General features: G+C 40.8%; 1 protein-coding gene across 4 annotated transcripts in view; it reads right to left on the bottom strand.

Annotated features, from left to right (window-relative positions):
- ppp4r4 (protein phosphatase 4, regulatory subunit 4) overlaps positions 1-7967 on the bottom strand; it is a 124936-nt gene extending 116969 nt beyond the window's left edge. Inside the window, exons 1-2 of one of the 4 annotated variants that reach the window (XM_052470848.1) lie at positions 7902-7967; positions 4408-4481 (exon numbers count right to left, since the gene is read on the bottom strand). Coding sequence is in view for 2 of the 4 variants with exons in the window: in XM_035793976.2 (XP_035649869.1) it covers positions 4408-4481; positions 6389-6493 (179 nt within the window). In the remaining 2 variants the exon portion in view is untranslated. Of the gene's footprint in view, positions 1-4407; positions 4482-5098; positions 5325-6388; positions 7852-7901 lie in introns of those variants that run through there. The other 3 variants (XM_035793976.2, XM_035793977.2, XM_035793979.2) reach the window with 3 other exon arrangements.
- Between the last annotated feature and the right edge of the window lie 5042 nt (positions 7968-13009).

The following is a 13009-nucleotide window of genomic DNA, read 5'->3' as shown; positions in this document are numbered from 1 at the left end:
AACTCAAGAAGCGACAAGCTAGCTTCTTGCTCCAGAACTTTCCACAGTTGACTCAAGTGTGTTGTTATGTTAGGAGAATGCAGATTCGAATGTTGGGTCTGCAGTGGCAGAGATGGACCCCTCGACACACAATCAATATGGAATGACAGACAATGTTCAATGGTTTGTAAACTCCCACATTTTCCAAACAAATAAGACTTCTCCATGCGAATCATTTGGCAACTAAGTTGTAGCCAAGATGTCCAGTCAGGCATTTTCATTTGGCAACTTGAAGCCTAGATGTCCAGACAGGGATTTCCCTATGTTCATTAGCTACAGCAGCGTTTCCATTACAGTTGAAGTCGGAAGTTTACATACTCTTAGGTTGGAGTCATTAAAACTTGTTTTTCAACCACTCCACAAATTTCTTGTTAACAAACTATAGTTTTGGCAAGTCGTTTAGGACATCTACTTTGGGCATGACACAAGTAATTTTTCCAACAATTGTTTACAGACATATTATTTAACTTATAATTCACTGTCACAATTCCAGTGGGTCAGAAGTTTACATACACTAAATTGACTGTGCCTTTAAACAGCTTGGAAAATTGCAGAAAATTATGTCATGGCTTTAGAAGCTTCTGATAGGCTAATTGACATCATTTGAGTCAATTGAAGGTGTACCTGTGGATGTATTTCAAGGCCTACCTTCAAACTCAGTGCCTCTTTGCTTGACATCATGGGAAAATCAAAAGAAATCAGCCAAGACCTCAGAACAGAAAAAAATGTGAAGACCTCCACATCATCTTTGGGGGCAATTTCCAAACGCCTGAAGGTACCACGTTCATCTGTACAAACAATAGTACGCAAGTATAAACACCATGGGACCACGCATCCGACATACTGCTCAGGAAGGAGACATGTTCTGTCTCCTAGAGATGAACGTACTTTGGTGCGAAAAGTGCAAATCAATCCCAGAACAACAGCAAAGGACCTTGTGAAGATGCTGGAGGAAACAGGTACAAAAGTATCTATATCCACAGTAAAGCGAGTCCTATATCAACATAACCTGAAAGGCCGGTCAGCAAGGAAGAAGCCACTGCTCCAAAACCACCATAAAAAAAGCCAGACTACGGATTGCAACTGCACATGGGGACAAAGATCGTACTTTTTGGAGAAATGTCCTCTGGTCTGATGAAACAAAAATAGAACTGTTTGGCCATAATGACCATTGTTATGTATGGATGAAAAGGGGAGGCTTGCAAGCCGAAGAACACCATTCCAACCGCAAAGCACAGGTGCGGCAACATCGTGTTGTGGAGGTGCTTCGCTGCAGGAGGGACTGGTGCACTTCACAAAATAGATGGCATCATGAGGAAGTAAAATTATGTGGCTATATTGAAGCAACATCTCAAGACATCAGTCAGGAAGTTAAAGCTTGGTCGCAAATGGGTCTTCCAAATGGACAATGACCCCAAGCATACTTCCAAAGTTGTGACAAAATGACTTAAGTAAAACAAAGTCAAGGTGTTGGAGTGGCCATCACAAAGCCCTGACTTCAAACCAATAGAACATTTGTGGGCAGAACTGAAAAAGCTTGTGCGAGCAAGGAGGCCTACAAACCTGACTCAGTTACACCAGCTCAACAGGAGGAATGGGCCAAAATTCACCAAACTTATTGTGGGAAGCTTGTGGAAGGCTACCCGAAATGTTTGACCAAAGTTAAACAATTGAAAGGCAATGGTATCAAATACTAATTGAGTGTATGTAAACTTCTGATCCACTGGGAATGTGATGAAAGAAATAAACGCTTAAATAAATCATTCTCTACTATTATTCTGACATTTCACATTCTTGAAATAAAGTGGTGATCCTAACTGAGCTAAATTCAGGGAATTTCTCCTTTGATTAAATGTCAGGAATTGTGAAAAACTGAGTTTAAATGTATTTGGTTAAGGTGTATGTAAACTTCTGAATTCAACTGTAGGTGTTGAGACCTGATTAGAAAATGGGGTCGCGAGAGATATAAAAATGTGGTCATGGTAGGGATGTTAACGGTTAACCGTTAATTGGTGAAAATAAATTTGACCGGTCCTGCTATCGGTCTATAGAATCATTTGCATAATTTAGAGGAAGTAAATTTGCATGTGTGTATTTTTGTTAGTCGTCATGTATCTTATCACATATGCACAGCATACAGAGCCTAGTTTGAGGAATGGAATGGCCCATCACTTGTCAGACATCAGCTCCTCAAAAAGCTGGTACTAGAGTGAAATGTGCTTTTATAAGCCCAGTCATTGAGCGGAAATAACAATTCCAAATGTAATCGTGTGTTAAAAACTGTTTTGATGACCACGATTAAAAAGAGATCGTATTTGTATTTCTCAATCTCAACTCGTAATTAAAGTGCTACTCCCATTCACCATTTGAGTGCATAGGCTATATAGTCAATGGTAGGCATGCTATCAGCGAGTCACCCACCACTTTGCAATGTGAGCTTGAGGCAGTATAATTGTTTGAAACCTGAACGTTTTACTTTACTTCAAATAATGATGAATGTCTTCCCTTGCTTCAAAGTAGCCTAGCCAAAATCCAACCATAGAAACGTGGAGGCAATTATTTTACAGAGACTTCCTCTTGCCATTAACCAGCATTTCTCTCCTGTTCTATTGGTTTTCATATGAACTTTCTTTCATTGTCCAGAAGCCAAAGGCACAATCCTAGTCATATTAGCAACCCATCATAGTTGTTGCTTTTAGAATCCCCCTCTTTCTAAGAGTCTCTGTCACTTATGGAAATGCATGCTTAAGGTGTGCTGTTTAGTAGGCCTGGGCGGTGTACCCTATATACCGTATACTGTGGTATTTGGCAATAGCCACGGGATCGTATTTCAATACCATTGAAACTATTTATTTGAATTTCTTCAATAAATGTTCATATTTGTGGCTAGCTACTATTACAGTAAATACCTGCAGTCAAGTTGTGCAATACATTAGGAGATAAAGCTGATAGGTGAAATGAAGAACACTGTCACATTATGAAGCTTACCATAGTTCCCCAGAACAGTTGATCCTGTCAAGTGTTTGTTTGTAAATAGCACAACAGGAGAAAGTGGGAGAAGGTGAGTCCAGCTGTGTAGACAGGGGTCGCATTTTATATTGAAAGTGAACAGTGTTTTTTTGCTTCAATAGAGTGACCAGGGACATGCAACTACACATTAACGCAACAAATTCAGCAAAAAATAGCTTCATTGTCATCAGATGACAACAGAAGTGCAACGCTAGAAATCTTACAATGAAAAAGCAAGGTATTTTTTGCAAAGACAATGCATGGCTATCATATTTCTAATATTTATCATAGAAAGAATGTAGCCAGCTACATTTCCTAATGTTTCGCTTGAAGTTAATTTAGCCTTTTACCGGAGAAAAGTAGACTGGCTACACCAAGAAAGGTACAGGAGAAAAGTCAAGAGTGGTGTTGATAGAATGCCCATTTGTAAATTCTCATCTGAGTGGAGAAGTGCAAGTGAAGCACAACATTTCTCTGATGCTGAGCAGAAATTACAATAAGAAGCATTTTAGATCTGCGTTAACAAAAAGCAGCAAGATATTTCTTAGGCGTTTTATATTTTTTCCCTGCGTCAAAATCGAAGAATTCTGCTTTAACACGGCCTCTAATTTAAACTTGCTAGTTATCTAAGTAAGTGGCTGAATTAATAAAGTGAAGTGGCATCCTAATGTGTTAACTTTCTGCAGCATTTGAAAAGTCAAGGCCCTTTGGATGAGTTCTTTTGATTTCCTTGTATTTTTTTAAATAATCTGTTCTTGCCCTGTCCATGGAAATTCACTATTACTTGTGCTAATTTTGTTAGCATTCCGGTAATAGACAACCAATGGGCTCCCCCTTGTGTACTAAGCCAGTAATACTGTAAATCCTGGGATGAGACAAGGACTGTATGACAATATGAAAATCTGGATACCCCCAACCCTACTGTTTACAACTGTGATTTCACGCAAATTGCATTTTGGCAAATGTTTACAGCAGTTGCATGTTCATATATAGACTATAGCCTTTTGACTAAGGCAATAGGCTTGCTGTAGTTGCTTGTTTTGATGAAACTCTTAATGAAAAATGTCCTTTCTTTGTACACCTGCAGAGTATTTTCTGTTGGTATTGTCATTTTACTGCTTGGTAAATATTTAACCATTTGTTGACCGGTTCATGAGGGTCGGTTAGTCAGAAGCTAAATTGAACGAAACCCCTGAGCTAATGTTTATTGCAGACATCAGATAATAGCTCCACCTTGCCCTCTGACCACATTACTTCGGCTACACCTATTCAATCATTTCAAAACATTTTCATAAGGGTCTAGAGACTGTGATTAAAAATGACTGTGGTCTCTTACAATAGCCCTCCATTCCCCTTTACCTGAGGAGGTAGACCGCCCGCTCAATGTCATTCAAATCCTCGTCCACGGTCAGCTTCTCTATCTCTTCAGCAGTCTGAAAGTAGAACAGTAGACAGAAGGTAATGAGAGATTAATCAGCTCAAGCCAAATAAAAACAGACATTGGACAACTTTATAAAGGACACGTCGCCATCTACAAAACCACTGTGCTGCCGCTCAAATCGATAACTAAGTAACTTATGAGGATGCTCACCCACTAGGCACGAACGTCAATTTAACCTTTATTCCACATTGGTTCAATGTCATTTCATTGAAATGATGTGGAAACAATGTTGATTCAACCATGGTGTGCAAAGGGACTCCATTATGTGAATGTGTGTGTGTGTGGGAGGGAAGGTTAACTACATTCTGTCTGCGTCTGTCGCTTCACTGGCTCTACCACTGTGACTGGGCATCCTATTGTACTAGTAATGACCTGTTTACCCAGACTTGAGTGGGGGAGGAGGGGGGCAAATTCTGGGTTGATGTGGTGAGGGCTGGACAGGATTCTGATCACGGTTCTAAATTGACTCAGCGAGTCATAAGGAAGGGGGTTGCAGTGAGGCACGACAGACTGACTGCAGTTATTTCTCTCTGTCCCTGTTTGCTTGCGTGGGAGAGTGTGCGTGGGGGACCAGGGGGAGTGTGGGTGTGTGTGTGCGTAGTCTCTTACGTTGAAGCTTCTCTCATTATCTGAGCCGCCTCACTCTGGATCCTCCTCGACACAGAAAAAAAAGAAAGCGAAGCACAGAAAACACACGCCCACCTCTGAAGCAGCAGCCATGCATACAGAATAAGATAGTTAAAGTAGACTAAACCCTTTCCTCAGTACCTCACTGTCAGCCTAACAAGTATTTAAAGAGAGGAAGATGAGAAAGATGGGACTCTAACCCTTTATACATTCCCTAAGGTTGTCCATGTTTTAATATCACATTTGCACCAAGAGGATCCACAAACTACAGCAGGGAGAATTTAAAATAAAATTAAAATGCTTGCGGGCAGCCTCTTGCCAACCCCTGAACTACAGCATAGAGGAGGGTGACTATTTTTGATGGAGAGGAAATCCTTGACTGTTCTGCAGATACTGTCCGCAGTGGAGGAGCGGGCAAGTGAGGGGGAGAAAGAGAGCCAGTGATGCAAACAGCTGACAGAAGCTGCGTCACAGGAGAAAGCAAACGTGTGGGCAACCCCATTACATAGTCGGTTCTTGTAGTGTTTTCTGCTGCATTCAAAGCAACTGGGAATTCGGAAAGCACCATTCAAGACAACTGGGACCTTGTGAAAAAAAACTAGGTCAAATCATAAAGTCAGTGATCTTCAGGTCGGAAAGTCGGACCTCTAGAAAGCGAGCTTTTTTCCCCCCCGAGTTCCCAATTGTCTTGAACGTATTGACGTCGACAGTCGGCGATTGCCTAATTCCCAGTTGTTTTGAACGCGGCTTTGGTTCGTGCAAGTTGCGATTTCACAGGGGTAGCCTACACTGATGCTGATATGATAACTGTCGCTGCCGTGTCGCCAGGCTACAGTGCGATAGCATGTTCCATTGACTATTTGTGCGAGGAACTCAAAGTTATGATATAGGCAAAGTCATGATAATGGCTAAGTGTAGGCAGGTGCCTATGTTCTGCTGTAATAAAGCAGAACCATAACTAAAAAGAAAAGGAAAATACAAATGACAGATGTAGGTAGCTATGTTGACAATGCTTATTGTCACCTTCATATACATTTTCATATACATATAGGCTATTCGTAACATTAACAAACCTAGGCTTTGATATCAGAATATCTAATCATAGCCTATAATCCTGTTTTTAGTGATGTATGAAATTATTTCAATTACATTTCTACAAAGACAATTTTCTGAGAAAAAGGCATACAAAACATCACGCGGAATATAGTGAACAAATAGTAGAAGATCAATATTTCAAACATAACGTTAGCTATGCACTTTCTTGTCAAATACCTTTAGACTCCTGCGTATAGGTCTTTCGATGAATGTTAAGTCTTGTAGATCGTCTACCTGACCAAACAGGCTGGACTGGTTCAAAGTCATTTTGCTGACGAACATCTGTGTTTTTAGTCTCCTTTTTGGAACAGCTGTCGCAAGTGTTAAAGCCTTGTCATGGTCATGGCTCCAAACTGTGAATGTGTAAGATGAATTCTTTGATTTGGGGAAAGCTGATCCACCCACGAGAAAGCGTATTTGATGTTAGCTAACGTTACTGCCTTGGAACTTGATGGGTAACAGTGGTGATAGATGATGCTGAGTAACGTTAGTTCCAAGCACATCCGAAAAGCATGATCATCTCCCTCTCTGATTTGATAGCTTTCTATCTATGTTTAAATAATGAAAAAATGCTGTAGTTATGCTTAAATCTCACAAGGTGAGATGTCACCTAATATCCCACCTTGTCACCTACTATCGCAAACAGTGATGCACTCAATTCCCACGAAAAGCTCTCAACTGGTTTGGTTTGGCTACCTAGCTAGCTTTTTAGAATAACACGACCTACGAGCTTGCTAATGTTCCCTGGTGCACTTAGAGACGTCGTTTATTATCTTGAAATAACTAGCTAGCTACAGTACTTCATAGCAGAAGTAATGTTTCAAAGTTCACTTCCTATATTAGAGTAGTTTCGACCTGTTCCAAGTGACAGAATGATGAAGTCCTTTTCGATGGATGAAAGTGATTCATTGCTGCTGACTAATAAACAGCTGAGACAGACTTAGCCAAAGCAAAACTATACATGTAAACCGAAAAATAGTTTGCCAAAATAGCTAACGTTAGCTAGCTATCTCACAACAACATAACTACCAAAGCTAAGCTTTGAAATCCCATCTACCCACAGTTGCTACCAAGATTCAATTTAGCCTACAAACGTAACGTTAGCTTGCGAAAACGTTAATACTGTAGCTAGCCAGGTTGAGTTTAACTGAAGTGAAGTGAGTAGCATATTATGCCCTTTCGCTGTGCTAAAAACATTACTATCAACAACAGAAAAATATAGCTCTACTCCAAGCTAACAACAACACGATGTTATAGTTTACGTGTTCATTTGCCAGACACCTTGAAAATCTCTCTCTCGGCCCTGTAATGTTCAACATAATCCACGCACACGCACATACTGTTTACACCACGGAAACGCACTGCAGCGACTAAAGAGGTTTCCATGGCGACGACATGCCACAGTGCCTGGCTGAAAGAACGTATTGCACCTCTCATCAAATTCTAGTCCAGTACCAGCTATAAAAGATTGAAAATAGTTCGATTTGGTATAGAAGCGTGAAAATTGCCACACTTGTATACTTTTTTGCGCTGAAAAAACCCTGATATAATACAATTTCAGCAAAGCCTCTGGTCGGCCTTTAGCGTCATCTGTACGTCAATGTGAAAATGCAGTTACCTGCTTTTACGTTTTGGGTCTAGATCAGCCTTTCTTAAAGTAATGGGTCACGATCCAAAATGAGTCGCATACCTGTTAATGGTGGGTCGCCACGTGTCAGAGTAAATGTATAATTATCTAATTGATTACTGGAATTGATTTGACCATGTGCAACTGCACTCATTGTTCAGTGCGCTCTATGTTTAGCAGCGGTCTCTGCTAAATTTGGCAGCTGCGCAAGTGGGAGATGCCCGTGTGCTTCGCGGTTTACCAGATCTTTTTTTGCAGTTTTCTTGAAGATCCCTCCGCGACCCACACGCTGCAGCGCTGTCGTTCAGCAGCAGATGAATCGCTGTCAGCCACTGATTTATCATTCCCATTCGCCATCACTCACCGCTCTCACCAAATGGACTCAAGATAGCCAGAAGTTCTGACTGAGCTCAATCGTCATGAAACGCAAATACAGCGATGAGTTTCTCTCTCTTGGTTTCATACACACTTTGAGAAATAACGAGGAGCACCCACAATGTGTTTTGTGGGGGAAGTGCTTAGTAATGAGCAGTGGCGACCCGTCATTCAGGGCATTCAGGGCAGACATTCTGTCGCTGTACATTTCAAAAGTGCTGAACACATAGTTATATTGACTACGTCCATCTTACTGTATGTAGTATGTCTTAATCTAAATTATGGAATGCCTCTTATCCGCTCATCGTTCCCTTATGCCATAGTTTGTAAAGCTCAATTGTCAGTAGAAACCACATTTGTTTAAACAAGTCAGCCATATCAGCTATGTTTTTTTAAAGACACTAAACAAGGCTGAATTAATTGTTTCCCTGCCAGACAAGGCTCCGGCTGATAGTCAGGTGTAGCTGTAGTAAGGATTCACTCCACTGTGCTGGAAAGCTCTGCTGTTGGTACAACTTTATGCAGGCCATAACAGTTTGTGGGCACCACTTTTTGCCGTTATAGAGCAGTTAATGTATTGTTTAGTGTTGTGTAGTGTCTTTGCTGGCATGGAGCAAACTTTTATTTTTTTGCCCCATCATGATTTGCATGCTAAAATCGCCACTGGTAATGAGTCTCTCAAAACAAACAAACAAATAAAACGACACGTCCTGTCCAAACATCCACAGCATGACGGTAAACCCAGGGAGTTATTTTAGAACAGGGCAGAATGCTTCAGGAAACAGTACTTTGACAGTGGAAAAGAAAGTCAGTTAGCAAGGTATTGTTGTCATAGATTGGAACTGTTGCTATTGAAATACAAGTAATCATTTTTATTCTGAACTGGAATAAAACTGATTGAAGCAAGATGCTTTTTGAGGCAAACACACTCACACAGTTCTGAGTTGCTCATCCACAGCAGGAAGTGGTCTCCTGCCTGACTGCGAAAACACTAGATGTTCTGATCCAGTTTGGCACCACATACCTTTGCGAGCCAGGGTTCTCAACTCTGGCATACTTCAAAAACAATTACAGAAACAGACTCAGTGCTGAGCATGACCTCCAACACTGTCAAAACCCAGAATAGACGTGTTTGTTGAAAACTTCAACCTGTGTGATTTTATCGATCAGTTTATTCCAATTCAGAATGAACAAATAGTTATGATATTTTAACAGCAACAGTTCCAACCTAGACTTTTTTTTCAACAATACTTTCTACAGTAAGATGTACAGTAGGCCTGATCATTTTTCATCTGTACTGTTACTGAGCCTGTGTGTGTGTGTGTGTTCTGTTATACTGTGTGTGTTCTGTTATACAGTACATCTGTACATCTGTGTGATGTAATCAAGCAGTTTATTCCAGTTCAGAATCACATTTATTCATTGTATTTTAACAGCAACAGTTCCAACCTAGACAGATATATACGAGTGTTTTTAATGGGGAAAAATAAACATGAATAGCTATTTATGAGAATTTAATTGTTATTTGTTTTTGTCTATATTGCATTTGTTTAAGGCATAAGGGTAATGAAATGTACCAATATTTACGCATTGTTGCATATTTTCAAAAGCGGGTGTAACGGTCGTCGTATGAAGGAGAAGAGGACCAAGGTGCAGCGTGGTATGTGTCCATATTTTTTAATAAATAACTTGAACACTGAACAAAAACAATATACCGACAACCGAAAACAGTTCTGGCTGGTGCAGACACACAACAGAAAACAGAAAATAATCACCCACGAAACACAATAGAAAACAGGCTACCTAAATATGGTTCTCAATCAGGGACAACGATTGACAGCTGCCTCTGATTGAGAGCCATACCAGGCCAAACACAGAAATACCAAATCATAGAAAAACTAACATAGACAACCCACCAAACTCACGCCCTGACCATACTAAAACAAAGACATAATAAAAGAACTAAGGGTCAGAACGTGACAGCAGGTCCCAGGAAAACACAATATCTAATTTGTATCCCAGGCTGAAAAAGTTTAAGAACCCCTGGTTTAGATGGCCCCAAAATAGTTTAAAATGTTTGTATGGGACTTTGTTCCTACCATGATGAATGCAACAATTATGAAGAACCATCCAAAATTACAGTACAATTGTGATATTCACTCTTTCAAAGTGGTGTATTAAACACAAAGTTACCATATCCTCCCTGAAGTCTACTGGTTACAATGACACATACTATGATATTATATACTGTGTCACTTTTAGGAAATGTGACAGGAAACACGTCCTGTACACGTCACTCTAGGCAAAATCATAGGAATGCATTATGTCCAGCAGGTTGATAGGTAACCCATTTGAACAAAATGCTTTTATGATGAAACAACAACACTTCTACAAAAGGCCAGGATGTGTCTAACTAAAGATGTTTACTTATATTGTCATTGCACATTTAACCTATTACACTGTAAGGCAGCTGTTTCCAATATGGCCGCCAACCAGCTCCAAATAGAACAGGTTTCACAAAGCTGTATTTACATAAATAATGCCCAATGATGTCCTAAAATGTTGAGATGTGGAGAACACAATGAAATGGCTTAAATATGCCATATATACATTCATACAGTGCATTCAGAAAGTATTCATACCCCTTGACTTATCCCACATTTTGTTATGTTACAGCCTGACTTCAAAATATTAAAAAATCTCACCCATCTACATACAATACCCCATAATTTCATTTTTTTTAAATGCTAGAAAATGTATTGAAAATGAAATACAGAAATATATCATTTACATAAGTATTCACACCCATTTGCTATGAGACTCCAAATTGAGCTCAGGTGCATCCAATTTCCTTTGATCATCCTTGTGATGTCACTACAACTTGATTGGGGTCCACCTGTGGCCAATTAAATTGTTTGGACATGCTTTAGAAAGAAACATACTTCTCTATATAAGGTCCCACTGTTGACAGTGCATGTCAGGGCGAGGCAGGAAGATGGCGGACAAGACAGAAAAAAACAAAAAAAAGGATGAAAGTGGAACATATTATGAGTAAATATGGAGTGGGGGTGTGCACAAGCCTGATGAAGGAGAAGATGGCAGACAATAAAAAAAGTGTAATATGTTTTGAGTGAATAAGGAATGGAGGATCACACAACATTTTCGGAAGAGCTAGAGAAGGAAATTGAATGTGATGAGAGTGAGGATTAATTAAATGCGGTGTAGGTTCAGTGATGACTGCTTAGAAGGTGATGAGTGTAGAGAGAAGTTGTGTGGTGAGGAATGTTGGCATCAAGTGCAAAAGAGGGATACGTGCTCTAGTAGTTCAGCGATGGAACATGACGAGAGAGGATGAGATACCTACAGTAAGGACCGCCGAGTTCTAGCCTTGTCCTGATGATGACAAGGATGATTCTGGCCCAGTGGGATTGAGATTTGTGGAAAGAATGGATCCCTGTATTCTGACATCTATATGTGGTGTCAGGCTGGGTGGAGAAAAGGTTGGGGACTTTTGAGTTGGTGTAAGTAACACGAAGTGTATGGTTTATTGTGTTTCTTCTGCCTTGAGGGAGCGGGCGCCCAGGACCACCTGACTAGTGACAAGAACTGTGACTTGCTTTGCTCTCTGGAGCATTGAAAGGCATGATAACTGGAGTGTAAATTAAGTGTTGAGGAGGATCAGCTGAAATGGAAGATTCCCGGTGTCTGTGACTCCCGACATTTGGTGCGACACAGACCCAGTGGAAAGAGTGGTGAAACGCAGAAGACATTGTCTGTCCTACTGAGTTTTGATGCAGAGTCTTTGCCTGACAAGGTCAAGTTAGGATGTATCAGTTATCCAGTGAGAGCTTTTGTTCTGAAAATACTATGGTGTTTTAAGTGCCAAGCTTATGGTCATTCCTAGATGCGAAAAGTGTGCAGGAGGGCATGAGATGAAGGAATGTGTAGTACCGGTGGAGAAAGTTGCTTGTTAGCTGTGGGGGTCCCATTGGGCTGTAAATTAGAGATGTCCGGTGAGAGAAAGGCAGGTTGAGGTTGCCAGGGTCAGAGTAGTACAGAAAGTGTCGTATGCTGAAGCAGTTTAGAGAGTGGTAGAGTAAGATGGGTACAGGGTGAGGGATCTTGAGCAGAGTAGGCAGAGACCAATAGAGACGGATGGGCATAATATGTGCTTCAGTAAGGTGGGTTTCTTAGCATTCATAGCCATGGTTGTCAAGCCATGGTTGTCCTGCATAAATGGAAAGTAAGTCACAGAAAATAGAGGCTGTGGTGGCAGCTGCAGAGAGGTCCTTGGGATTGCAAAGTTTACTGCAGTGTTGCAGGGCGTGTTGAGTGGTAGTGCTCTGTCCTCTCAGACCGTTGGCCTGGAGTAGGATTAGATAGGGTTGAAGGGTGAATTGGGGAGGTGTATTCTTTAGTGAAGACTAATAGTTGGCAGGGGGATTTTCCTTTTCCCCAATATTGATTTACCGGAATATAATGTATTTAGGCCTCACACTCTAGTACAGTAGGTAGCAGTGTATGCACCTAAAAGTTGGACGAGATCCGCCAACCCGATTCTAAAGAAGAAGAAGTGCATGTTAGAGCAGAAACTATACCAAGTAACTGTCAGTAGATCGCAGAGATATAATTGTGAGGAGGCATATCTGGGGAAGGGTATAAAACTATTTCTAGTATTGAAGGTTTCCAAGAGCTCAGTGGTCTCCATCATTGGGAAATGGAAAAAATATGGAACAACCCAGACTCTGCCTAGAGCTGGCCGTCCGACCAAACTGAGCAGCTGGGCAAGAAGGACC

Source organism: Oncorhynchus keta, chromosome 19 (assembly GCF_023373465.1).
Source record: "Oncorhynchus keta strain PuntledgeMale-10-30-2019 chromosome 19, Oket_V2, whole genome shotgun sequence".
Taxonomy (NCBI): Eukaryota; Metazoa; Chordata; class Actinopteri; order Salmoniformes; family Salmonidae; genus Oncorhynchus; species Oncorhynchus keta.
The sequence above is the reverse complement of the archived record's forward strand: the minus strand, read 5'-3'. Positions and strand labels throughout refer to the sequence as shown.